General features: G+C 42.1%; 3 protein-coding genes across 3 annotated transcripts; 1 reads left to right on the plus strand and 2 right to left on the minus strand.

The window, feature by feature from the left end:
• Positions 1-1,033: 1,033 nt before the first annotated feature.
• pou3f2a (POU class 3 homeobox 2a) lies at positions 1,034-6,120 on the plus strand. The gene has a single exon (XM_031865884.1). The coding sequence runs from the start codon at positions 1,582-1,584 to the stop codon at positions 2,962-2,964; it is 1,383 nt and encodes a 460-aa protein (XP_031721744.1). The 5' UTR covers positions 1,034-1,581; the 3' UTR covers positions 2,965-6,120.
• A 1,946-nt stretch (positions 6,121-8,066) lies between these two features.
• Positions 8,067-16,262, minus strand: faxca (failed axon connections homolog, metaxin like GST domain containing a). The gene is made up of 6 exons (XM_031866132.1): positions 15,764-16,262; positions 14,102-14,237; positions 13,678-13,874; positions 13,329-13,546; positions 12,339-12,455; positions 8,067-11,654 (listed from the first exon to the last, which is right to left on the minus strand). The coding sequence occupies exons 1-6, from the start codon at positions 16,021-16,023 to the stop codon at positions 11,362-11,364; spliced, it is 1,221 nt and encodes a 406-aa protein (XP_031721992.1). The 5' UTR covers positions 16,024-16,262; the 3' UTR covers positions 8,067-11,361.
• Positions 16,263-16,655: 393 nt separating this feature from the next.
• ccnc (cyclin C) lies at positions 16,656-22,876 on the minus strand. Its single transcript, XM_031866133.1, has 12 exons — positions 22,733-22,876; positions 22,278-22,384; positions 22,065-22,149; positions 21,780-21,849; positions 21,624-21,675; positions 21,452-21,507; positions 20,616-20,651; positions 20,432-20,523; positions 20,252-20,319; positions 20,068-20,147; positions 19,741-19,859; positions 16,656-18,962 (listed from the first exon to the last, which is right to left on the minus strand). The coding sequence occupies exons 1-12, from the start codon at positions 22,762-22,764 to the stop codon at positions 18,908-18,910; spliced, it is 852 nt and encodes a 283-aa protein (XP_031721993.1). The 5' UTR covers positions 22,765-22,876; the 3' UTR covers positions 16,656-18,907.
• Between the last annotated feature and the right edge of the window lie 110 nt (positions 22,877-22,986).

Genomic DNA, 22,986 nt, shown 5'->3' on the forward strand with positions numbered 1-22,986 from the left:
TTGCATATTTTTGTTATCCTTTGAGGTTCCTTTAACCTCTTAAATAGCTGTTATGTTTTACAGCCGCTGTCCCACTTTGAGCCGATAAAATCACATCTCCTAAATACCAGTAGTTGCCAAAGTAGGTCCAGGGACCTCCCAGGGGTCTAAAAGGGTTTTGGGGGGGCTCAGCAGAATGAGGATTAGTTTAGTTTCAGTATCGTTGCATTCATTTAAAGATAGGTCCAGCAGATAATGAAAAATGAATGCTTTGATGAATTTTCACTAACCAGCTCCACTGTTATTTTCTTACCAACACTGCCAAGAGACAGATATGTCTCATCATCAGAATCAACACCTTTATGGTAAAACTTGCATTATCACTGTGTATTTAAAATAAGATTAAATAGAATTATCTGTTTGAGAGAGTAAAATTAATATATATGCTAGCTAGTATATGCTAATAGTTGCAACTGTGTATATGTTGGGTAATCAAAGACAATGCATCACATATTATAAGGCCATCATTTGTTTTGTATGTATCCACTTTGTCTGCAAAGTAATTAGCATGTAGTGGAATAAAAAGTGCAATATTTGGCTGTGAAATGTAATGGAGTAGTAGAAGTAGAAATAAGTATAAATGTATAAAATGGAAATACAAAAGGAGCACTGAAGTGTTTGGTTACTTACTTTTCACCGCTGTATGAGGCAGATATTTTTGAAGTTCTTATCAAATTGGGAGCCCTTCTCTATATTTTGTGCATTAGAGGGAAGACATTTTTTCTCCTTCAAAATATTGAAAATCAAGCCCTGTTTCAGTTTTAGGAGGAGTTTTGGGAACCCGAGCCTCGCGTGCCACTGTGTGTGCATCCGTCTCAAAGTTTACCCAACAAGCAGGTGGAAGGGGGCACGGTGGACTCAGCGCAGGCTAAGGGATCCATTATTTCAGCCTCCTCTCTTTAGCCCCGAGCTGCCCTCTCCGCTCGCCCCCATTATTTGTCCCGACGGCCGAGCGCGCGGCCCCAATGAGCCCTTTGGAACGGAACGAAAAGAAGGAGCGAATTGCAGCTGTGACGTGGGCGTTGTTGTTCCATTCAGCGCGTTCGCCATGGCAACGGGGCAGAGGCCCTGGAAGCACGCAGCCCCTCTCTCTGGACAGCGTCCTGAGGGCAGAGAGGCAGCTGTAAGTTTCTCCCCACGATCACTTACTGCTTTATGGCGCAGAAATATCCCAAATACTCAACTTCAAATGTAGGAAAATTGAACCAAATCAAGGTTTGGTAGTTTATAATATTTGGAGGTTGAATGGTCTATATTCTTGATCGCATAAATGTTTTCAATACAGCAATTAATGTGCAAATTGTGTATAGCTCATGCAACTTTTACGCACTGGTTTGACGCACGAAACTACTAAACGTGACCCACTGACCCAGATCAATGTTAATTAAGAACTTTTTTTCTTTTTCGTACGAGCTTCTTCAGTCTTTTCTATTTACTCTCGGCAGCCCGATTTCTCCCTCCACTTTGTACTCATGCATGCTGTAGGAGTGCTAGTATTGTTGGGCAGAGTGATTGGGGTTTCTGTACAATCTCCCGTGACCAATGAGCGGGGTGCTGTCAGGGGTAACCACATCTGTCAACCGTTCTTGGCCAATAAAGAGCGGAGCGAGGCGGACCACAGGTGCGCGCCTCTGCGTCCCCTTGGCACAGCGCCCGGGAGATGCTGGAGAGAGACGCCTATCTGCCCCGTGGCGCAAAAGAGTTACTGTCAAAGGCAGCCTCCTTTTAACTCCAGCTATCACTCTGGCTCCGATAGTTATGGCGACCGCAACATCCAACCACTACAGCGTCCTCACCACCCCCAGCAGCGCGCCGCCGCCGCACTCGGAGTCCGGGAGCATGCAGCAGGCGGCAGCGTACAGGGACGCGCACACCTTGCTCCAGAACGACTATAGCACGTTACCGGGCGGTGGACATCCGCTCAGCCACGCGCATCAGTGGATAACGGCGCTCTCTCACGGTGACAGCGGGGCGCCCTGGCCATCTAGTCCCCTCGGAGAGCAGGACGTGAAGCCCGTACTGCACGACAGTGACCGAGAGGAGCTGCAGAACTCCAGCAGTCTGCAGCAACAGCAGCAGCAACAGCGACACCCACACCTAGCGCACCAGCAGGCACATCACGACGCCAGAGCATGGCGAACCAGCACAGCCACAACGCACATCCCCGGTATGGCGACGTCTGAGGGCCAGAGCCTGGTGTATTCCCAGTCCGGCTTCGGACTGATGCCAGGGGGAGAGCAAGGGGGAATGCACCACCACCCCCTGCGGGACGAGGACCACCACAGCCACAGTCCGCACCTCAGTGAACACGGAGGCGGCCCTGGGGCCCACCAGCAGTCTCACTCACACCATCACCAGCACGGGGGCCATCAGGACCACTCAGACGAGGACACACCAACCTCCGACGAGTTGGAGCAGTTTGCCAAACAGTTCAAGCAGCGACGTATCAAGCTGGGCTTCACCCAGGCGGACGTGGGACTGGCTCTTGGGACGCTCTATGGAAACGTCTTTTCTCAGACCACCATTTGCAGGTTCGAGGCGCTTCAACTCAGCTTCAAAAACATGTGTAAACTCAAGCCCTTGTTGAACAAGTGGCTGGAGGAGGCGGACTCCACCTCGGGGAGCCCAACTAGCTTGGATAAAATCGCCGCACAGGGAAGGAAAAGAAAAAAGAGGACCTCCATCGAGGTGGGTGTCAAAGGGGCTCTGGAGAGCCATTTTCTCAAATGTCCAAAACCGGGAGGAGCGGAGATCAACTCCCTAGCGGAAAGCCTGCAGCTGGAGAAGGAGGTGGTGAGGGTTTGGTTTTGTAACAGGCGGCAGAAAGAGAAGAGGATGACACCCGCTGGGGGACAGATACCAGGAGGAGAGGACATGTACGGGGACACCCCTCCTCATCACGGAGGACACACTCCTGTGCAGTGACCCTAGTCCGCTATTCTGAGTAAACAGACCACTCAAGGAGGAATAATGCCTCCTTATTTGTTTGATTCTCTGTGCTGGACCGCACGGATCTGGACCTCAGCCAGTTTAAATGTTGGACCCACGGACACACACAGTGGGGATATACAGTGGCACACAAGCACTGAAAATACGCATAGCAGTGAGCTGTATGGAGATGTTTCATGCCGCGGAACTGCCAAGCATTTTGGGATACGGCTGGTGTGCGCTAACCAAAAAAAAAAACAAAAAAATACAGCGACATTGATAAGAAATGCTTTTCCATGCCTTCTACCGAGGCGCCAATGTGTCGTTATGTAATGTGTCATTAAAGAAAGGCAGAGTGAGATGTGGACACGAGGTGTCCGCAGGGGGGGATATAGAAACAAGCTTCGGGCTCGATAATAAGTCGCAGTCAGTGTGGATAGATAAACGCCATCTTTCCATCATAACAAAAGCAACAGGGGTTCTTCGCGGCTTGTGGCAAGAGAGGGCTGAAATGGCAGAAACCTGCTGTACAATGTTCAAAATTCAAGCTAATACCAGCCAACTGCTTTCATTATTATTATTATTGTTATTATTATTATAAATCAAATTGGAATGTGATGTATTGATTGTAGTGTCAGCTACAATTATAATAATATGAATAATAATAATAATAATAAAAGTAGTAATAATGATAAAAACAATAATGATAACAATTTAGAGACTGAGTATTGGTTTACTTTAATGCTTTTCTTTCCGTGCAGACATTTCTGTGCGCCTGTTTACAGTGTGTTTTAGCTGTTTGTTATTTCTGTACTTTTCCAAAATGCTGTGAAGAGAAAGACCGAGACTGTCCGGCTGGAACACTCAAAGCAATCCAGCCCATTTTGCCTTCCTTTTACTAAGAAGAAAAAAACCCTGAATATATCCTGGTACCAGCTCTGGCCGCAGTGGCTATACTACTACTACTACTACTACTGTATGACTCATTCATCCACCGAGAAGACTATTTGTGGGATGTATCTCAAATCGGTTTTTTTGTATGGCTTCGTTTGTTTGTTTGTTTGTGTGTTTGTTTGTTTGTTTGCTCTGTTTTATTCTCTGTCATTCTGTGCCAAAGCACAAACACAGACACGTGTTCTTGTGCCACTTAAATCCTGTGATTAATAACCTGATCTGATAGTGGCAGGTTATTGAGGAAAATCCACGAGTTGGGGATGAATTCTCCGACTGAAATCTAAAAAAATATACAACATTGAGAAACTAAAATCCAACTGAAGGATTTAGATGAACAGGGAGAAAATGTGATATTTTGATAATATGAATTGTGGACAATTTCCACGAGACGTTTTGTATTTCAAAAACTGTCTGAATGTATTAGACCCAGTTTACAATGTCAGAGACAATTTTTTTAATAAATCATCGCCAATCATTAAAAATGAAGCATAGCAATATTTTACGCATTGTTTTGTAATTCGTCCACCAGTGCATTTTCCTTATTAAAGGGTATACCTAATAATTTGCCCTAATTTATATAATATCCTAAATTTATGGAATCCAAAAAACCTTATCATTATTGTGACTATCACGAGTAGGCTAATCCTTCAGCTGAATTTGAGTTTCTAAGGTGGGAAAAAAAAAATCAAAACCAAAACAAAATAGCATCGACCTGAAATCTGTGATCAAACGAAGAGGAAAAGGAAATCAATGATTGCACAATTTCTATATGCTTTTTTGTCATTAAATCGTATTTGTTTTCTACAACTCTGCAGTCTCTGCACGTTATTATGCCTCAGGGAAATTCGCAACTCTGGCGACAAGCCTTTTGATTTATTTTATTTCTTGAAGGCGGCCTTGTATTTTAATTATGGATTTTATCATCCGTCTCGGTTGCTTAAAATCGTCCTTCAGCTGTTTCGGTAAAGTGTTCGCTGCTGATCTGCCCTGATACTGTTGTGAAGAGAGTTATGCGTGACGATGCTCAGACCGACGGTCAATGGCCTGAAATTGAAACACACCGTAGTTATTAATAATTAATATTTTCATCAGGATAAATGTGGAAACTAATTGACGGTTATGACGAGACGTAATTCAGAATGTCAAAACAATTGAAGCTTTTCTATTTGTACACATGCCTGAGGTCTGCACAGCAGGATAGTGTAGGCCTAACTGCAGGTGTAGGACAGAAGGTGATGCATTATAAACAATACTTATGATGTGTCATCTGCCTTCATTATACATAGAAAAATAATTATGAATATATATTTATCATTTTGATGTGAAATATTTTTGAATAATCGTAATAATGCTAAATAACACTGAAATATTGAGTGGGAATTAAAATAGTTTTTGAAAAAGAGAGCTGAGAAACCTGTAGTGCCCATTTAAAAGAGTAACAATGAACCTCACCCTTGTTTTCACACATTTTTCTGTATTTTGCTGAAGTAAGATTTCTGGTCTAATTTGATCTTCAATGAGGTTTCCTACTCTTCAGCACATGTCCTTCCTCATGTTTGCTTTCACCCCATGTTTCATATGTTCTGCATGTTTGAGCTGATTGGTGGCCAAATCAGAAACAGTCTGCTGATGCCCCCTAGTGGCTGTTAGTAGTTCAATGCATGCTTGGGTTGGATGGAGGGTGGTTGATTCATCGTCAACAATGAATGTTGGTATTTTTTTTATGTGACAATAATCCTGTCTAACTTCTAAGTTATAGCTGGCTGTAGCTTTACACTGAGTCTGAGTCATACCCCTTGCATTTTATTCTGAGAATTTAGTGAGGTTATTACATAATATAAGTTATACTCTACAGTTAAAAACGTACACACTCCTTAGGTTGATTCCAATATTTTTCCATCACAATGCTTCATTACTCCAGCAGAATATAATTATTGGCAGTGTGTGGAGGAAGTTTCCTGGATATCGTTCTATAATCTGGTCTAATTAATCTACTAATTAAAGGAAAAATATAGAAACAAAGTTCAAAGAAACAATTATTACAAGCAGTAGATAGAAGGAATTAGAGGAATTTCTTTTAAATACTTAAAATATACAAATATTTAGATTATTTTTGGGGGGCTTGGGGGACTCATGATCTCAATAAATCCCGGCTATACAGCTGCTTGACTTATGACTCTTATAATATATATGACAAACTTATTTATACAGCCCAACATCACAAATAACACATTTGGTTCAGAGGCTTTACAATCTGTACAAATCAATAATAATAATAGTGATAATAATAAACTAATTTAAGAATAATGGGAATGTAACAATGCCAGAGTCGATGAAAAAATTCCTAGTATATGTTTTTTAAATTGATTTCCAATCCATTTCTGAACAACTAGAACTAATTCAGGAAATGACAGACTTCAATTCCCATATTTACAACTGTGTTGTTTCACCGTCTTATCTATACTTGTAATAACCAGGCTTTTATTATGAAATCTGGGACAAAATGTGTAATTTAAAGGCAAAAAAGAGGGGGAAAAATACACACATATATATATATACGTTTTAGAAACATATTTTATTCTATATATTTTAGAAACCTGAATATTTGTGGGTTGTGTGAGTGTATTTGTGTATGTATGTCCATGTGCGTGTGTGTGTTACACCAGGTCTAAACACAACTCTCTGGAGGACCCTGTTGCCTGGATTCTGTCCTATCAGCAAGCGACCATCTGCCCTCCTCCCGGCCCTCATGCTCGTACAGGCATCCTTTGCATTATTCATTTTTTGCACGCACACACACACACACACGCGCACACACACACACACGCACACACACACACGCACACACACACACACACACACACACACACACGCACAAAGACACATTCACTCTTCCAGCACACAATGTCCCACCTCACATATCATGCACACGAACATGTGTTAGACAGCCAGCCACACACACACACACACACACACATACACAGATGCTACCCCTGACACTGTACGCCATCTCTGACTCACCAGAGAGGCGTTATACTCTGGTGTCATTGTCAGTTCTGAATTGTCTCCTCTGTCTGGTGTGGGAGGACATCTCCCTGGGACTCTGCACAATGGCCACATGTGAGCCAAAATCATGAAATATCATTCAACTGTTTGTCTCTTTCTCTCTTCATGCCCTTTCCTCACCCAAACCACGTTCGGTCTCTTCAGTGGTGCTCCCACGACTTTCTCTTTCCCTGCCCTCTTTTTTTCCCTCTCCGTTCCTCCAGAGCTCCAGCACAAGCACAAAGAAAAGGGCAGAAAGCTAATTCTTCAGCATTGTTGGGTGGGCTTTGTATTGTAATACGGGTACAGAGGGACAGGGATTATGAGCTAGATATATGCCAGAGCATACCCACCTCTAAGAGTTGATATAGAGCATGACTTTTTTCAGAGTTTCTACTCATTTTCCATTTCAAAATTACAAACTTTTCCAGAGTCAAATTTCCAGACTTCTCTGTAAATACTATACTATTACGTTTTTGACTTTTTTCAGACATACTATACTGACTCTTTTTATACATTTTTGACATGCTATACTATGACTTTCTTTTTGATTTTTCGACATGCTGTACTATGGATTTTTTAAGACTTTTTTATCGTACTATACTATGATTGTTTCCAGTATACTATAATATTAGTTTCAGACATACTATATACCATTACTTTTTCTGACTTTTTTCAACATGTCAAAGTCATAGAATAGCATGTCGAAAAAATGATGGTATGGCTGTGACTTACAGTCATAAAGGCAGCTCTAAGTGTGTGTTCAGTCGCAGTCCTCGCTTTCGACAACATCAAGCTTGCTCTCACTCACTGGTAAACATTTTGGCTGCACTGGCTTGCTGCTCCAAACACCATGAAAACCACTCTGCTGTTTGTATGATTGATTCATTTAAAAAAAATCTGAATCTCAAACTTTAGAAAACAGAATAGGGGCAAATATAAACGCACGGTTTTCCCTCCTGACCCAGGAAACCTGGAAATGACTAAAATCGAATTCCATACTTTCCATATTGTGTAGGAACGTAGGTTTTCTTCTGAAGATATGACTCTTCATGCACATTTCATCAATAAACACAATAACTGAAGCAAAACAAGAGGAAAATACCACAGCTATATTTAATGAAATATTATGAGTCATCCATTGTCATACAGCTTTTTATCTCTAGGTATGATACATTCACAAGCATCTTTTTTTAATGAGTACAGAGTGATTTCTTTTAGATCATGTTATATTCATTTGACTTGTTCCCCATGGCTCTCTAATTTACAGTTTGATGAGATTGCACAAGTGTTGCAGCACAGACAATATGGCTTCTACAGTCTACAAGCAGAAATCTCCATGGAGAGCCCCACACACACACACACACACACACACACACACACACACACACACACACACACACACACACGGCTGGGCTGAACCCCCGACCCCTGACCTCTGACTGCTGAAGAACACTGAGACAATGAAGTTGCCAACAGCCGCTGATCTGGAAGGACAGTTTCTCCTGTAATGGGTGATCAGCAGGATGGCTGACCTCACCATGCTGATCTGAGCTCTCGCAGTCAGTTTGGTATTTTACCTCAAAATATATATATTATGGTTTCAACAGGACATGAAGGTCTGCAGAGTAAAACTTTCCACTTTTAAAAGTAGCACTGGCAGCAGAGGAGGGACTGTAATATCTTAACACAATGACATCGATATTACGATATGGATATAACATTTACCACGTGACATCTCAACACATGGACATACATGCAATTACGGCAATGAAAAAATGCAGTTTGTTCAGTGGAAGTCAGAGAACCTACAGTATCGCACTAATACACAGATCAACACACTTGATTGACTCGCGGCCATAGAAGAAAAACATGTGCAAACAGAAGAAGTGCAAAATAAATAACATTATTATTGATTTTCAAATTCAAGCACATCCACCATCAAAACTAATAAATATATAAATTAAAATGAATTCATATGACATATAAGAACATAAGTCATATGCTGGCACTGATATAAAGTAAACAGCTTAAGGAGTCAGTTTCCATAATCTGACTAAGGATGAGAGAAGGCAAGAACATGCAGACGAGGAGTTTTAAGACACAGAATGACATTTTTTCAGACTCTATTATTGTACTTAAGTTCATCTGCAGCACACACACACACACACACACACACACACACACACACAAAGGCTTTACCATCTCCCTACTAGAGGCTTTGAATGTATGCCTAATGTATTTGATATTATTTTGTTAAACACAGAATCCAGAAGGCCTTGAAATGAAGTGGGAGAGGTAAATGGTGATCATTGCCGTCATCAAAACATCGTTATATTCTTCCGCATCATGCCACTGTCATCAACATCGTCGTCTCACCTCAACAACCGGAGATGACACCGGAGTCATAGTGACGTCTTACTTGTTTCACAATATACTGCTACATTATAATGCTACAATTTATTTCATTATAAATTTCATTTTGTGTAGCAACTTCACGCGGAGAGCCTGACTGATGCTGGAGTTAAGAGATAAAACAAAATATCTGCTAGCAACATTTTGGCCAATATTATTTTTTTAAACATTTTTGATAATACTTCCTTAATTTGGTCATAAAATAATTGGAAGATGTCTATTGAGCGTGTGACATTTTGAAGTTGAAGTAAACTTATCAGTGCTCTCTAGTGGACGAATGATGTAAAGGAGACACTAACATCTTTCTGACATTTCTGTGCTGCTCTGTCTTGAAACAGATTATGCTTCTACAAATTCTGTAAATCTGCATTAAGACCTAGCATTTTAAAGTGGCAACATGTTGCAGTGATTTCAATTCATTCCAATGGATTCGCTTGCAAAGTCCTGCCACCTAACCATGACAGTTTGTGTGTGTGTGTGTGTGTGGGTTCGGCTGTGAAACCTCATCAGTGTGTCATCATTCACAGACAGAAGGGTGGCTCATCCGTGCGCATACATAGTGCGTACACCCTTTGCTTGCATCCATATTATAGCCTCAACATACAATATGTTGGTAAATGTGCATTTGCTGAGAGACAAACACACAGAAAACCTGCACCGAACCATGACACACCCCAAACACAACGCAGCGTAGCACAACATTAACCTGCGTCTGCTCTGTTATTGAGTCACATGACATTTTTGGAGCAATTCCATCATTTTTCGAATCTTCATAAAAACCAAATGGCTGAAAGGTTCAGGATTAATCGGCTACATCTTAGTTTGGCTGATTTGGTCAGAGGCACCGACGAACAAACTGCATCATGAAACTTCATGAATGAGCCAGCTAAGACATGTAGATAACAGTATCTATGTGAAGTGTAAATGGAGATTTGAATTGGCACGTACCAGCCATGCACTTTCATTCAGACGATACATCTATTTCTACGATTGTTAAGACGTCGCTCTTAATGCTTGAATGCTTGTAAAATGTCTGTTTCACCTAAAGCTGCTGTCCTCAATGACAATGTATGTCGTCACATTATGCTTCTAACGTAGGAAAATAAAAAAATTGGCAAAATAATTGTCTTAATAAGACAAAAGAGAGTTTCACTGCACTATTTGAATTTGGGCAGCAGGCATTACTGTAATATCCCAGTTGTGTGGACAGATACATACAGTACAGGAGGTCATAGGGCTCCTCATACTGATCCTAGACCAGCAGAGGGGGTATTCATTAAGACTACTACAAGACGATTAGAGTCATTGTGTCAAACACAAAGGAGAAACACCTACAGTATTTACAGAGGGGATAATTCTCTATTTGCAGGCTATCTATACTATTTATACTCGTATATAAGCAAATATTCTATCTATTAAATCGAACCCATTTATATATTTACACTTCATTCGCATGAATCCCTGTACAGTACCCTACGTGTCAATGTCGTATCAATACAAGGCGTTAAGGGTTCAGTTAGTCAAAACACACACAAGGCTGGGTGGTGCGAGCTGCGACGGGTGGACAAAGGGGGTCAGCCACACCTTTAGTTGCCATTGTTCCGGCAACGTGAAAACAGGGAGAAGTTGTGACTGCAGATGATGTCGACCACGTGGAGGAGTTTCTCAGCAGCGGCGTCATTTACTCCTGGTTTTGAATCTTGCTCTGCCTCTCTTTTCGCTTTCCCTCCACTGCAACTGTACCGCTTTCTCGTTCTTTTCCTCTCCATCTGTCACTTTTTGGTTCCTTTTGACCCCATCTTTCCTCCACTACAGTGTGCAAGTTGGACCTCAACTTCTCCACTGCCACAGGAGACACCAACAATACTACCCAGTTATTTTCTGCTCACAGAGGTAGGGGGCATGTGTAGAGGTGGGATGCAGCTCCCTCCTGTGGTGTGCGTACATGGGGTGAGTAGCCTACAACACCTGTATGTTTTGTCAACACCTGAGCTGGTCCATTTCAGAGCACTCCGTGTCCATGTCAGAGTCATACAGCGAGTGACCGGTGGGGTCGCTGTCGGGCGACAGAGGGTCCTTTGGTGTGTGAGTGTGTGAAGTGTGCGTAACGTCCTGGAAGGTGTCCGTGCAGGAGTAGAGGCCCAAATCTGCCAGTTTAGAGTCCCTGCCCTCTGTGGTGTCGCTGTAGCAGAAGTCCTCCAGGTCCACGAACCACTCGGGCCAGAACCGCCGGCGGATGCGCTCGCAGTACATGGCCAGGTTGATGAGCTCACCTGGAGGAAGACAGACATCTGAGTGAAGCGCTCTGAACAAAACACTACAAACAGTAGAGCTGAAATGATGCGTTTGTTGACAATGACTCTCATCACCCTCTGCATTGCGGAGATTTGCTTCTTTTCTTTGTCTTATGTGATGATAAATGGGTTATCTTTACATTTTTGAGTTCTGATTGCACAAAACAATATGAGGGGCATCACATTTGTGATGGGTAATTCTTTAATCAAGACAGCAATTTGCAGATGAATCAATAAATAATCATTAGTTGCAGGCCTGACTAACATAATATGTCCGTCCAGTGTTTTCCAAACTGAGGGTCACATTATGATTAACAAGAGAGAAAGAACAAGATTGTTGTGCGACTCAATAATAGAGTTTATTGGGGTCACAAGTAGACATTGCTTGGCTTTAATCAAGGAAGGATTTTTCGTTGTTCAGCTTCAAACTTGCGGTGTTTTTCTGCTGCGATGTCTTTTTTAAGGTACGATAGAATATATTTGAATATGTTGAGTGCAACAGTTACAATTTTAATTCATGTTTTAATGATGTCGACCCTACAGTGTATACATTAAAAATGGATTCAGGAAGTTTCTTACTTCACACAGATGTAAAAGATAAAAAAATGTACCATATACACATTTATCCACATATTTTGTGGATTCCTATTTTGGTGAACTCACCTTTGATTAGCTGCTCCGGCCGCGTTCCTGGTAGCGTCCACATAGCAGGAGCCAGGTGACTGAACACTGCGGCGTCTACTGTTGAAAGCTTTGAGCCCATAAGATACTTCTTATCACCTTTTAACAGCACACAGAAAAAAAGAAGTCAAATAACGACACACAAATACAATTAATATGTAGAGACTTTCTTTTCCTCTGAAAGGACTAGTTCGACCTTTTCGGAAAATGCGCTTATTCATTTTTTTGCCGAATAGACAAGAGGTTTGATAAAACTATACGGTAAATATAAAACCAGAAGCTGGTTAGCTTAGCTTAGCATAAATACTGGAAACGGGGAAACAGCTGGCCTGGCTCTGTCCGTCAGTGGTGGAAAGTGCATTTACTCAAGTACAGTACTTACTGTACGTACAATTTTGAAGTATAAGCTTGTATTTTACTTGAGTGTTTTAGTTTTATGCTAATCACTTCTGGCCTCAAAGTAAACGGGATCAGAGAGCAATTGAGGCCTTTAGGGTTATGAAACTTTAACCTCAGCAAACACCATGTGTAATGTTACAAAACTTGCCACCACAGCTCTACTTCCAGAGGTTATGTATTGATTCTAGACTGCAATGCTAACTTGTCCCCACAGGAGGTCGGTATTGTGCTGCTATTTGTACAAACATCACATCCTGGTTATAGTTCTCATGGCACAGACTGAAAAGATGCTCGACTTGTCCAATAAAGCAGTTTGTCTGCTTACAGAGTAAACCATGTGAACACGCAACTCACAATTATAAAGCTATCGTCTGTATATCATAAATGCTAAATAAATATATATAATAATTGTGCTGTACTGAAGACTTTCACATAGTTGAAAAGGCTGGGATGTTTTGGTTAATTTACATTATTTTCTGCAAATCACAATAAACCCCACAAATATATTATAATAGATTCTAATCTTCCAAATTAGATATAAATTTAAAAAAAATGTTTTTCCAGGTTTCTCACCGAGTAGAGTGGCCAGGGTGCGCATGTCCTCCTCCATCAGGGCGTACACCTCATCTTCAGAGAACCGTCCGATCCCGTGTCCATACATCTCCCTCTTGACGATTCCACCGGTCAGATGACTCAGGATCCACTTGAGCAGGTCACTCAGCGGCCCGCTCACAGACAGCATCTTCTGGGTCTCCTCCAGGTTGTCCACCCACTGACAGTAAGCTATCGTCCTGCAACCAAGTTAGTTACATGTCAAATAATGAGTGAAAAAGAATCCTCTTTGAAAAAATGTCCCACTCCTGCTCCTTACAGTGAAACTGCACTATTCTAAGACAACAACAACTTTATGGGGGTTCCTCACCAGTAGAAATGCTCCTCCACCATTTTGGTGATGGCGCGAGACACGGCCTTCTCCTGTGGAGTCAGGCTCATGTTGAGGCTCACGCCCAGCCTCTCCTCCAGGAAGTCGATGATGAAATCCGTACCACACACCTGCTCCTGGTTGTATTCAATCCACGGCATCTTTCCCTGTGGTGAGAGCTTCCCATCAAAGTAGTTCTGCGAGAAAACATATTCAGGAAAGAATATACAGATTGAGAAAGTAGTTGGTGATTGGTATTAAGTGAATTTAATTTGAATCAGATAAAAACAAAACATCTAATTTTACTTAAAAACCAACTGGAAGAAATAAAATGGGATTAAAACATCCTCACACTCAATTGTGAACATGGACTTTAGGAGAATAAAAGAAAAACAGTAGTGCAGACTCATAACCACAGCTGTACCTGGTAGGGCAGGTCAACCATACGGAGGTAGGTCTCCATCTTAAGGCAGAAAGGGGACAAGGAGGGGACACCAGTTTTGGGCCTGGAGAACTGGTGGAGTATGATGGCATCTTTGGAGTCCAGCTCTTCCTCTTTTCTGTGTGGAGGAGACAGAGCTGCAGTTCACGCAAGAAAACAACAACAAACGTGTGTGTGTGTGTGTGTGGCAGGAGATGGATTGGGCTATTATATTGAGTAAATCAAATCATCTGCAACCAAGGTCCTTTAACCTGCCCTGAGTAATTGTCATTTATACGAGCCAAGGAAAACTGCAATGTCAAAATAATGAATCACACCCCGGTGAAAGATTACGGTGCATTCATGGGTACTATTGGGAGCTATTTCACGGACAAGGGCAGGCCCTGCAAATGGCAACAAATTCACGTGGGCACAATGCAGAATTAAAGGGAGCTGTCCGCTGCGTGAAGTGCTGAAACGTAAAAACAAGCCTCCGAGTAAAGGAGCTGTCTATTTCAGAGTGGTGCTGAAATGTCCGACCGCTCTTCAATAAGCTGGTTTTGGTGCAATAACCTAATGAGGCTAACATACAATAAAAGCTATAGAGACAGAGCTGCATGTCCCGAAAGCTGACCCGCCAGTCGGGATGAAGTCCATCCCAATTAATATTTAACTGCACCATGAACAGACTGTATTTCTGTATAAAAATCAACCTAGCATCAAAGACAGCTTTAGTATACCATTATAATGTAGAAGGCCCACACACACCAGAATGCCACACGCTGTCAGTTGAGCTAAAATCACCTCACTTAGACTTTATTTAAATATTCGAACAAGGCTTTTATTTTGATACTGACTGTTGTAGGCCTATTGCTGTAGGCTCTGGCTGCCGGTAACCCGAGACATGTTAAAAACAAAAGACCTGACAGTCAATAATCAATAACAATAAACACAAATACATTCTTATCCACCATTTTACCATTTCCGTTTGTAAATATCAGTATGTTTGGGGTATTGGCGTTAAACTGTTTACATTGAAGGTTGTTTTTTCACATAACTGCAGTGCTTTGCCTGAAACCAAACACCGGAACGTGTGTGAGGAGGAGGGGGGGTTGTCTCAATAAAGCAAGCACAAGATGAACCTAAAGGATCCATGTCACCTCGTCCTTGAGATGCAGACAAGTGAAAGTGACCCGTTGTCAAAGTCTATAATTCATGTGACAATAGAGCTGCTTGAAAAAAGGCCCAAGACGAACCTCTCTGACAAATATTATAAATGAGCTATTATCATTTTTTAAATTGCTTTGAATGACCAAGCCCGAAAGTCATGAACCTTGCTTCACCTCTGTCATTAATCCACATAAAATACGCCAATAAAGATTGAAATGCCCTAATGTGCGTTTGTGAGGAGGGAGTCGGTGGTGGAGGGTTCCGTTACATAACAATCCACCCACTCTCTCCCCGCCCAGCCCGATGAGATTAAGTAACATCAAAACCCCAGAGAAAAATAAATAAAGACCAGCAGATATTTAGTGTGAAAACATGACTGAGATGAGCAGTGGGTTTTCGGATTGATCGTGGCCCAAGAGGCCCGAGCGTGGAAGGTGATGAGCTCTGCAGCTTCTACACAGGGACACCTCAGACGGCCTCCGTGTTGTTGCTTACCTGATGGCCAGCAATTCGTGCAGCAAATAAGCAGCGGCGGCGAGCAGAGCACCTCCAGTCAAATACAGCGTCTTCCGCCACCACGAGTCCGATCCCAGGGCTGACATTATCCCTCCGTAGTCCTGCAGTGGGTAGGCGATGATGTACCCATAAAACGAGAGCTGCTCATCGGAGCCCAGCAGGCCGGAGGAGAAGCTCTGGTTCTGGCTAAGATCGACCACACACGACCGCGTCCAGGCAAACCCGACGCGCCAGTACATGCTCTCTGTCTCGGGCCACTTTCCGCCTCACTCTGGCAGCTCGAGGCTTCATCGGCGGGGGCTTCATGGGTGCAGAGAGTTGCGGGTACGGGGCGACTGTGCGAGGAGCGGCCGACTGGACCCGAGCGTCCCGCCCGGAGCTTGTCCCCGTAGCGGGGTCGACATCCTCCGCAGCCCGCTTGGAGCTCGCTGGATGCAGCTTCTCGCCTAACGCTATCAAGTTAGACAGATAAACGACGCTTCCGGTTGCCTTTCAAAAATAAAAGTTGATTCGTGGATGTGTCGGGACACGAGTGGGCCTAACTCAAAATGCCAGCAAAAATGTACATCAACAAGTAACTACGGCTTCTTTTTTTGCACCCTAAATGTCCATAACGCAGTTTGTGTTAGAAATGGGCACAGTGGGGCATTACTAACCAGTCAAACTGACCCAGACACCACAGGAGACACAACAGTCCTTGGTTTACTTTTGATGGGTTGTGATAATTTGACAAACACCCAACCTTTTTGATTGATACTGAGAAGTGAGCACGATACTAATACAAAGTAATACATAGTTTAGGCCTATAGAGCCACTGCTACTAATATGACCACAATAACTATGTAACAAAACAAGCAAGGACAGATTCGTATGAAATCCTATGATTTTATTTTGAAATGCTGCAGCTTTCCGTAATGTTTCTCTCTGCTGACTTCACGCACCTAGTGTGACGTCACGGGTACTGAATGTACCCCATGGTACCATCATCTCCTGGAGGCAACTACAGGTAAATACATCCTCTGATGCCATGAAGTCAATTAACTCACATCTTCTTAACCACAAACAGGGGAAACTGGATAATGTATTGTGTGGACTTTGCCTATACTTCAACTCCAACCTCTCTGTTATTAAACATATACTTTTCTGAAATGTCATAACTGATATTGAATATGTTAGGTATTCTTTGTTGTTGCCACTAGGGGTCCTACCACAGCCATTATGTTGAAGTGACATTGAGGTTAGGTAATGGGGCTGAATGAGACTTTCATAACATGCAGGAAGATTCCCCCAAAGACCAGCTTGAATAACAGCAGTGAACCTCTTTGTTATACACATCATACATTTTTATTACCATAAATGATCCTCCAAAATGAATAAACAGACTTTCAAGTAATAAAACAATTTGGGGAAAATGTGTTTTTACCAGAACTAGTAGGATTATTTAGGCGTGGTGAAGCCCTTTACATTTTCAACCCCAGTAATGTCGTGTAACAGATGGAGGCCGCTGAAGGAAAATGTCAGACGGCAAAGCAGAACAAAGCTGCATCATAGTGGCCTCAGTGGCTTCTCTGTCTTGTCTCCTTGTCTCAGTGTGTGAAAGTGAAGGGCTAGTGGCATTTAACACCATGTTTCTGTACCGTTTCAGTTGTTTTTCCAACAGTGACAATAAGACATTCAGGAAACCATCAAGGGGAAAAACAATTGAAGATGCATCCGAGCAATGCAACAACATTCAACCCAAAAAATGCATTTTCCAGCTGGCCTGAACGGGGACAATGTGCTTTCACGATGTTCTCTGTAACCAGCAGCTCTCATTCTGTGCGGCTTTTCAAGCACCTTGTTTTGAGTACAGCCACACACAGCTCCCACTGCATTACGTCACAACGATATAGAGACACATACAGGTATATGCACAAATATATTGCCACAAGAAAGCAATTGAATAGATGGAAGATGGTAGATTTAAAATAAGAATGTACAACCAAAAGTTTGCAACAAATCTAGAACGATTGTAATTTGCGTTTTGGCCCAAAAACAAAAAAAAATCATTTCTTGACAAATTAAAAACAGAAAAAATGTACTAAACATAGCTTTAGGCAACTCATTCTACAACTAAAGCATAATAGATGAAAATTAAGAATAAGCTTTGCAACAGAATCATGATGGTGAAGGAAACAAAGGGCCCTTATATTTGACGCACTAGCACAAAGCTAAACCGGCTCATGATTTCCATTTACGTTTCCAAAAGATGAAAAAGGAAAAGATGAAAGGAATAAGAGTTATAAGGCTATTTACAAAAGGGAGGAAGGGAGGGAGGGGATGGACGAGGCGCAGTTGTTATGATTCAAAACAGTAAATCATTGTATTCAAAGAATTCATTTCTACAATAACGAGGTGCCTCACGTGGGATTCTTCCTGCCATGGTTCAAGATCAACCAGCAGACACCTGACAGGGCAGGGTGTCCAATCACATCACAGCTGCAACAGGGTGGTATCCAATCAGATCTGCACAGGATCCAATCATTTTACAGAGAAGACTACTAAAATCCCTGAGGAATGAAAACCCACCCAGACTGGCCACTCACATCGTGTACACGCACGCGCACACACACACACACACGCACACGCACACACACACACACACACACACACACACACACACACACACACAGTACTTGTGATCAAGTTTTCTCGAATCCCACGGAGCGCCACGTGAAAGGAGTCGCTCCTCGGGGATGTTCAAGATTGTCAGGATCATCACAATGATATTAAAGCAGGTTTCTTCTGAACCATCACATCTGGTCTATCATGTTTTTGCCACATTCACAGCCCCCCCCCCCCCCTTTTACCTTTAAATGTTCCTCAGTTTTAAGTTTTCAAGTCCGGAGCAGAGCTCAGAGCCTCCTCGAGATATTTCAGTGGCTACTCGCTCAATCCAATATTTTCATGGAAGGGAAGAGTGAAGACGTGGCTCTCAGTTTGTTGGTCAAAGATGAAGAAGGGGCATCTCGGGTTGGCTGAAACGTGTTTTTTTAATTTTTTGTCACAGCGGTCGTGCTGTGTGACATTTAAAAGTTTCCCCCTTCTCTACATCAGCATTATGGATTCCCACAGAAAGAGACGCTAGGACTGGCTGTAGGAGTTGCTTTGGTTCCCATTGGAGCTTTGGTCACTCTCACTGTAGACAGACGGAAGAAATAATTACACACAGCGGAGATATAGTAGGACTGGAAGGTGAGTGGCTTAGCAAAACGTAGTTGTATTATGACACCAAGTAAATGCAGCTTTGTGCTCAGTGGAGGTTTACGTCCTAATTACTTCCTAATTTATAAAGCCAGCTATTTTTTTATGTTTTTAAATGCGCTCAAGAATTCACAAAAAAAAAAAATAAAGCATCAATTTAAAATGCATTAAGTCAATGACCAGTTCAATCACGATGCATCATCAGGTAAAGACGAACGTGTTCTGCCGCTGCTAGCCAGCCAACGTTTCTTTGGATTCAGTGACGAAAAATGGATAGTGATGTGAGAGACAAGACAACCCTGCGCCAGTAAAATCTCCACAGTGTGTGTGTTGAGGAAATACGACCCTGCATACATTGAATTAGGATTCATAACGGCAGGCGGTGATGAATGTGGGGAAATTCTGTCAAATGAGGTGCTAAAACCATTAAACCTCCAGAGAGACTTCAAAACAGAGCACCAGTGTTGGAAAGTCAAAAGATTATTTTTCAAGAGAAAAGGAGACGGCTTCAGGCACAACAGAAAGTCATCATAACTTTAAACAACAACAACAACACTACAATACAATCATCTGTGTAAATGGTATAAATATTTGGGTCATTACAGCTCACAGTGGCATAAAATACATTTACACCCCAGTTTAGTTTTTCAGATCGTTGAGAGCTTCTGCCGTATATGACGGCAGGTTTACACACAGAGCTGAGGCATGTTCACCTGTTTGGAGGAGGTTTGGGCTTCGGCATCTTGTTTAGCACGGCAGCGATCTCCTTTCTGTCATCAAAATTCTTCCACTGGTCATAGAGCTTCAGAATGACACGGATGATCTCCAGGATCTTGAGACAAAAACAAAAAACCGAAGTAAACGTATGTGGATCCACAGCTGCTCAATACGAAATAGTCCCAAAGTGAAATGGGTTCTCTCCCAGTATTTATCAGAAGTATGTGACACTGTGAGAAAAGTTGATGTAGTACGTGTATGTGTCTCGACCTTAATTAATTCAGATTCTAAAACATGTAAAAAGGGATTTTTTGGATTCTTACTTTGTCCATGTCAACAGAGAGCTCTGCAAACCACTGCCTGGCATCCTTCTGCTGTACCACACAGGCAACGTGCAGACAGGCTGTGAGAGGAAAGGAGCTGATCATGTCGCAGCTAATATTCTTATTCTAAGTCAGTAGCTACATTAAACAGCTGCAATGAGAAATGCATGGGGACTAATCTTACCCAAGGCAATCATGAAGGGAGGGTAGAGCAGACACAGATCCGTCCTGTATGTGTCGTTCACTATTCGCCTGGTTCAGATAGATAACAGCACACACACTGAGTAAATCTACCAACAGCAGCTAAATCTAGGACTCAAAGATGTCAAAAGAGACGGATAACTCCACACAGACAGTATCGTACCAGGCCAGGGGCAGCAGCATGTCTTCCTGTCCCATATCCTGCACATACTGAAGCAGTGGTCTGTAGGGGTGGTACACTATCAGGCAGCAGTCCTGAAAAAAAGATAACATTAAGTAATCCAAGCATTTAATCAAGAATACAGCTTACAGTACAGCTGCAATGACACAAAGCTCTCTCCACTCACCATCAACTCCAGAAGGTAGAACTCACATTCTAATATCTGTAAAACACACACATTTAAATAGTTTTAAATATAAATCTATATTTTGCTTTAAATTATTTTTTACATGTGTACTTTTTACACTTGAACACAAACTTTATTATTTACCCTCAACAATGCTAGGCTCTATTGTTATATTTCCCCGTTTGTTCCCGGGCCACAATCACTTTTACTACGTCTGCAGGTTGGACATGAAAAATGATGCGCAGGAGTTGCAGCACCCCCGCTAACTCATTCTCTGCTCTGTGAACCACTCCCTTCTTTTATCGCACCACGGTGGCTCACTATAAATAATAGTTTACACAGCTTTCAGACAGGCAGCATGTCAGAGCAGCCCCAGGGAGGTCCTGGCGACTCGGTGGAGATGCAGAACCGATGCACGCACACGGGTAGCTGTGGTCGAAGCCAACTCCCACAGCAATAGGACTTGTATCATAGGTTTGCGAACATTAGTTGTGGAATCTCAGGTATTGATGGACTCCGACATGGCAACACTGTGTTACAGTGCAAGGGGCTCCTGGTACGCTGTAATGTAGCGAAGCAGGGCATAAATAACTTTGCAGAGGAAGCAGGAACACATTCAAACTAGCATATGTCATGCGCATCTCTCTCTCTCTCTCTCTCTCTCTCTCTCACACACACACACAGATTGCTCACAGGGTTAAGACATTACTTTTCCTCATTACGTTGCTGCAATTACTGTTTAACAAATGTTACTTCTAAATGATATTTTTTTTGTTCGCTCTGGATAACAGCATCTAAATGCATAAAATAGATTGTTACGCAAACATTTTACTTACATGATTCATTCTGTAAGGGAACTCCTTTGGAAAGGCATAGGAAAACCTGGTTTTCACTGTTTGAGAAAATAAACATAATTATAACGTCTCCACTGCAGAAGAAACACAATTTGAGCGATTTGTACTGTTTTCAAGTTTAGGAAATATTTGATGAAAAAAAATGGCGACTTACACACAGACGTTGCTGCAGAGATTAGCCGGGTATTGGACACAACTCCAAATTCCTGAGTGAGCGTAACAGTGTTGAGCACAGAACGGATAAACAGAGCACATATACAACATAAGCTACTACTTTACCAAACATTCTTGTCCACAAAATTTTCCTTACCTCAACTTTAGAAGCCAAGAAAACACAGGTAGGCGCCATGAGCACTGGATCTATACTTTTCAGGGAATACCTGCAAACAAAAGGAGATAAAGAAAACAACAGCATTAGCAATGTGGATAAGATGGCCAAGCAGACAGACTTCTTCACCTATGCTGGGAAGAATGTCGGTGAAGTTTGCCAAACGTTGTGCAGCTGTAACGGCAGAGAGACATTTGAGTTGTACAACCAAATGACTACAACCACAGTCCTAGATAATATGTATTCTTATGTCATATGATGTGATACCTGGCGTAGAAGCGTTTGAAGTAAACGGTTGCAGTGGCAATAACCTGCTGCCGCAGCTTCAGGTGTTCCCCCAAAGCCTGGATCACTGAAAGAGACACAATTACACATTAAATAACGTAAAGTAAAATAAGATGACTACATTTAAGTTGGACAGGAAGTCACATATTTATATGATGTTGTGTAATTTCTTGTAAAAACTCAAATTTAAGATACCATTAGCAAAGAATATCTGCAGCTTCCAGTACTCCTCTTCTGAGAGGAACTTCAGATCCTTCTGGCGCTCCTTCATCAGGTCCTGCTTGTCCAGAACCCACTGCAGACTTTAACAAATTAAACAAACAAATATAATTTCAAAATTCTCATTATTATGTTGGTTATTTAATCTGTCATCAACCAAGCTAGCGGGTAGCACAGCAGCATAAACCACCGTTAGCCTTCTGTGTTGCTGCCACAAAGCATAGATTATAAAAGTGAATATAAATAACAACAACCTTTGTCTTTAATAAGTTTGTTCTTCAGTCTTTATTAAAATTGGTCTCTATATATCGTAGCAACAGTTCAGGAGACAGTTACGATAAACCCGCACACAGCTAACGCTAGGCCTCACAACACAGACGTTGGTTTGCTAAATAAAGACGTAACAAGTCACGTTTTAAATAAAAACTTACTAATGAGAACTTTGCCAGAAGTTTCCCGCCATGTCGTAGCTGTTGAGGTAGAGAAGGACACTTTTTTTTAATGATACAACTTCTTTCCTAGAAAGAAGCGAACAGCAGAGGCAATGTTGTTGTGCCTAGCAGACACTGGGGTGACATCACAAACGTCCCGAAGAAGCACGGAGAACTCCATGGAATGGTTCCGGAATTTTAGTTCCGCCTTTAAAACGTCAAAATACTTTTTTAATACAAGTATATATATATAT

The sequence above is a fragment of the Anarrhichthys ocellatus genome, unplaced genomic scaffold (genome assembly GCF_004355925.1).
Source record: "Anarrhichthys ocellatus isolate YVR2014 unplaced genomic scaffold, GSC_Weel_1.0 scaffold34, whole genome shotgun sequence".
In the NCBI taxonomy this organism is placed as follows: domain Eukaryota; kingdom Metazoa; phylum Chordata; class Actinopteri; order Perciformes; family Anarhichadidae; genus Anarrhichthys; species Anarrhichthys ocellatus.

Excerpts from the sequence above, each read along its gene's own strand:
- ccnc (XM_031866133.1), bottom strand. The coding sequence starts at position 22,764 with ATGGCGGGAAACTTCTGGCAAAGTTCTCATTA. Across the intron at positions 20,652-21,451 it reads TCCCTTACAGAATGAATCAT|ATATTAGAATGTGAGTTCTA; the intron begins GTAAGTAAAATG and ends TGTGTTTTACAG. Across the intron at positions 20,524-20,615 it reads TCTACCTTCTGGAGTTGATG|GACTGCTGCCTGATAGTGTA; the intron begins GTGAGTGGAGAG and ends TCTTTTTTTCAG.
- pou3f2a (XM_031865884.1), top strand. The coding sequence starts at position 1,582 with ATGAGCGGGGTGCTGTCAGGGGTAACCACATCTGTCAACCGTTCTTGG.
- faxca (XM_031866132.1), bottom strand. The coding sequence starts at position 16,023 with ATGTACTGGCGCGTCGGGTTTGCCTGGACGCGGTCGTGTGTGGTCGAT. Across the intron at positions 13,875-14,101 it reads TGGTTGACCTGCCCTACCAG|AACTACTTTGATGGGAAGCT; the intron begins GTACAGCTGTGG and ends GTTTTCTCGCAG. Across the intron at positions 11,655-12,338 it reads GCCGGAGCAGCTAATCAAAG|GTGAGCTCATCAACCTGGCC; the intron begins GTGAGTTCACCA and ends GTCTTCCTCCAG.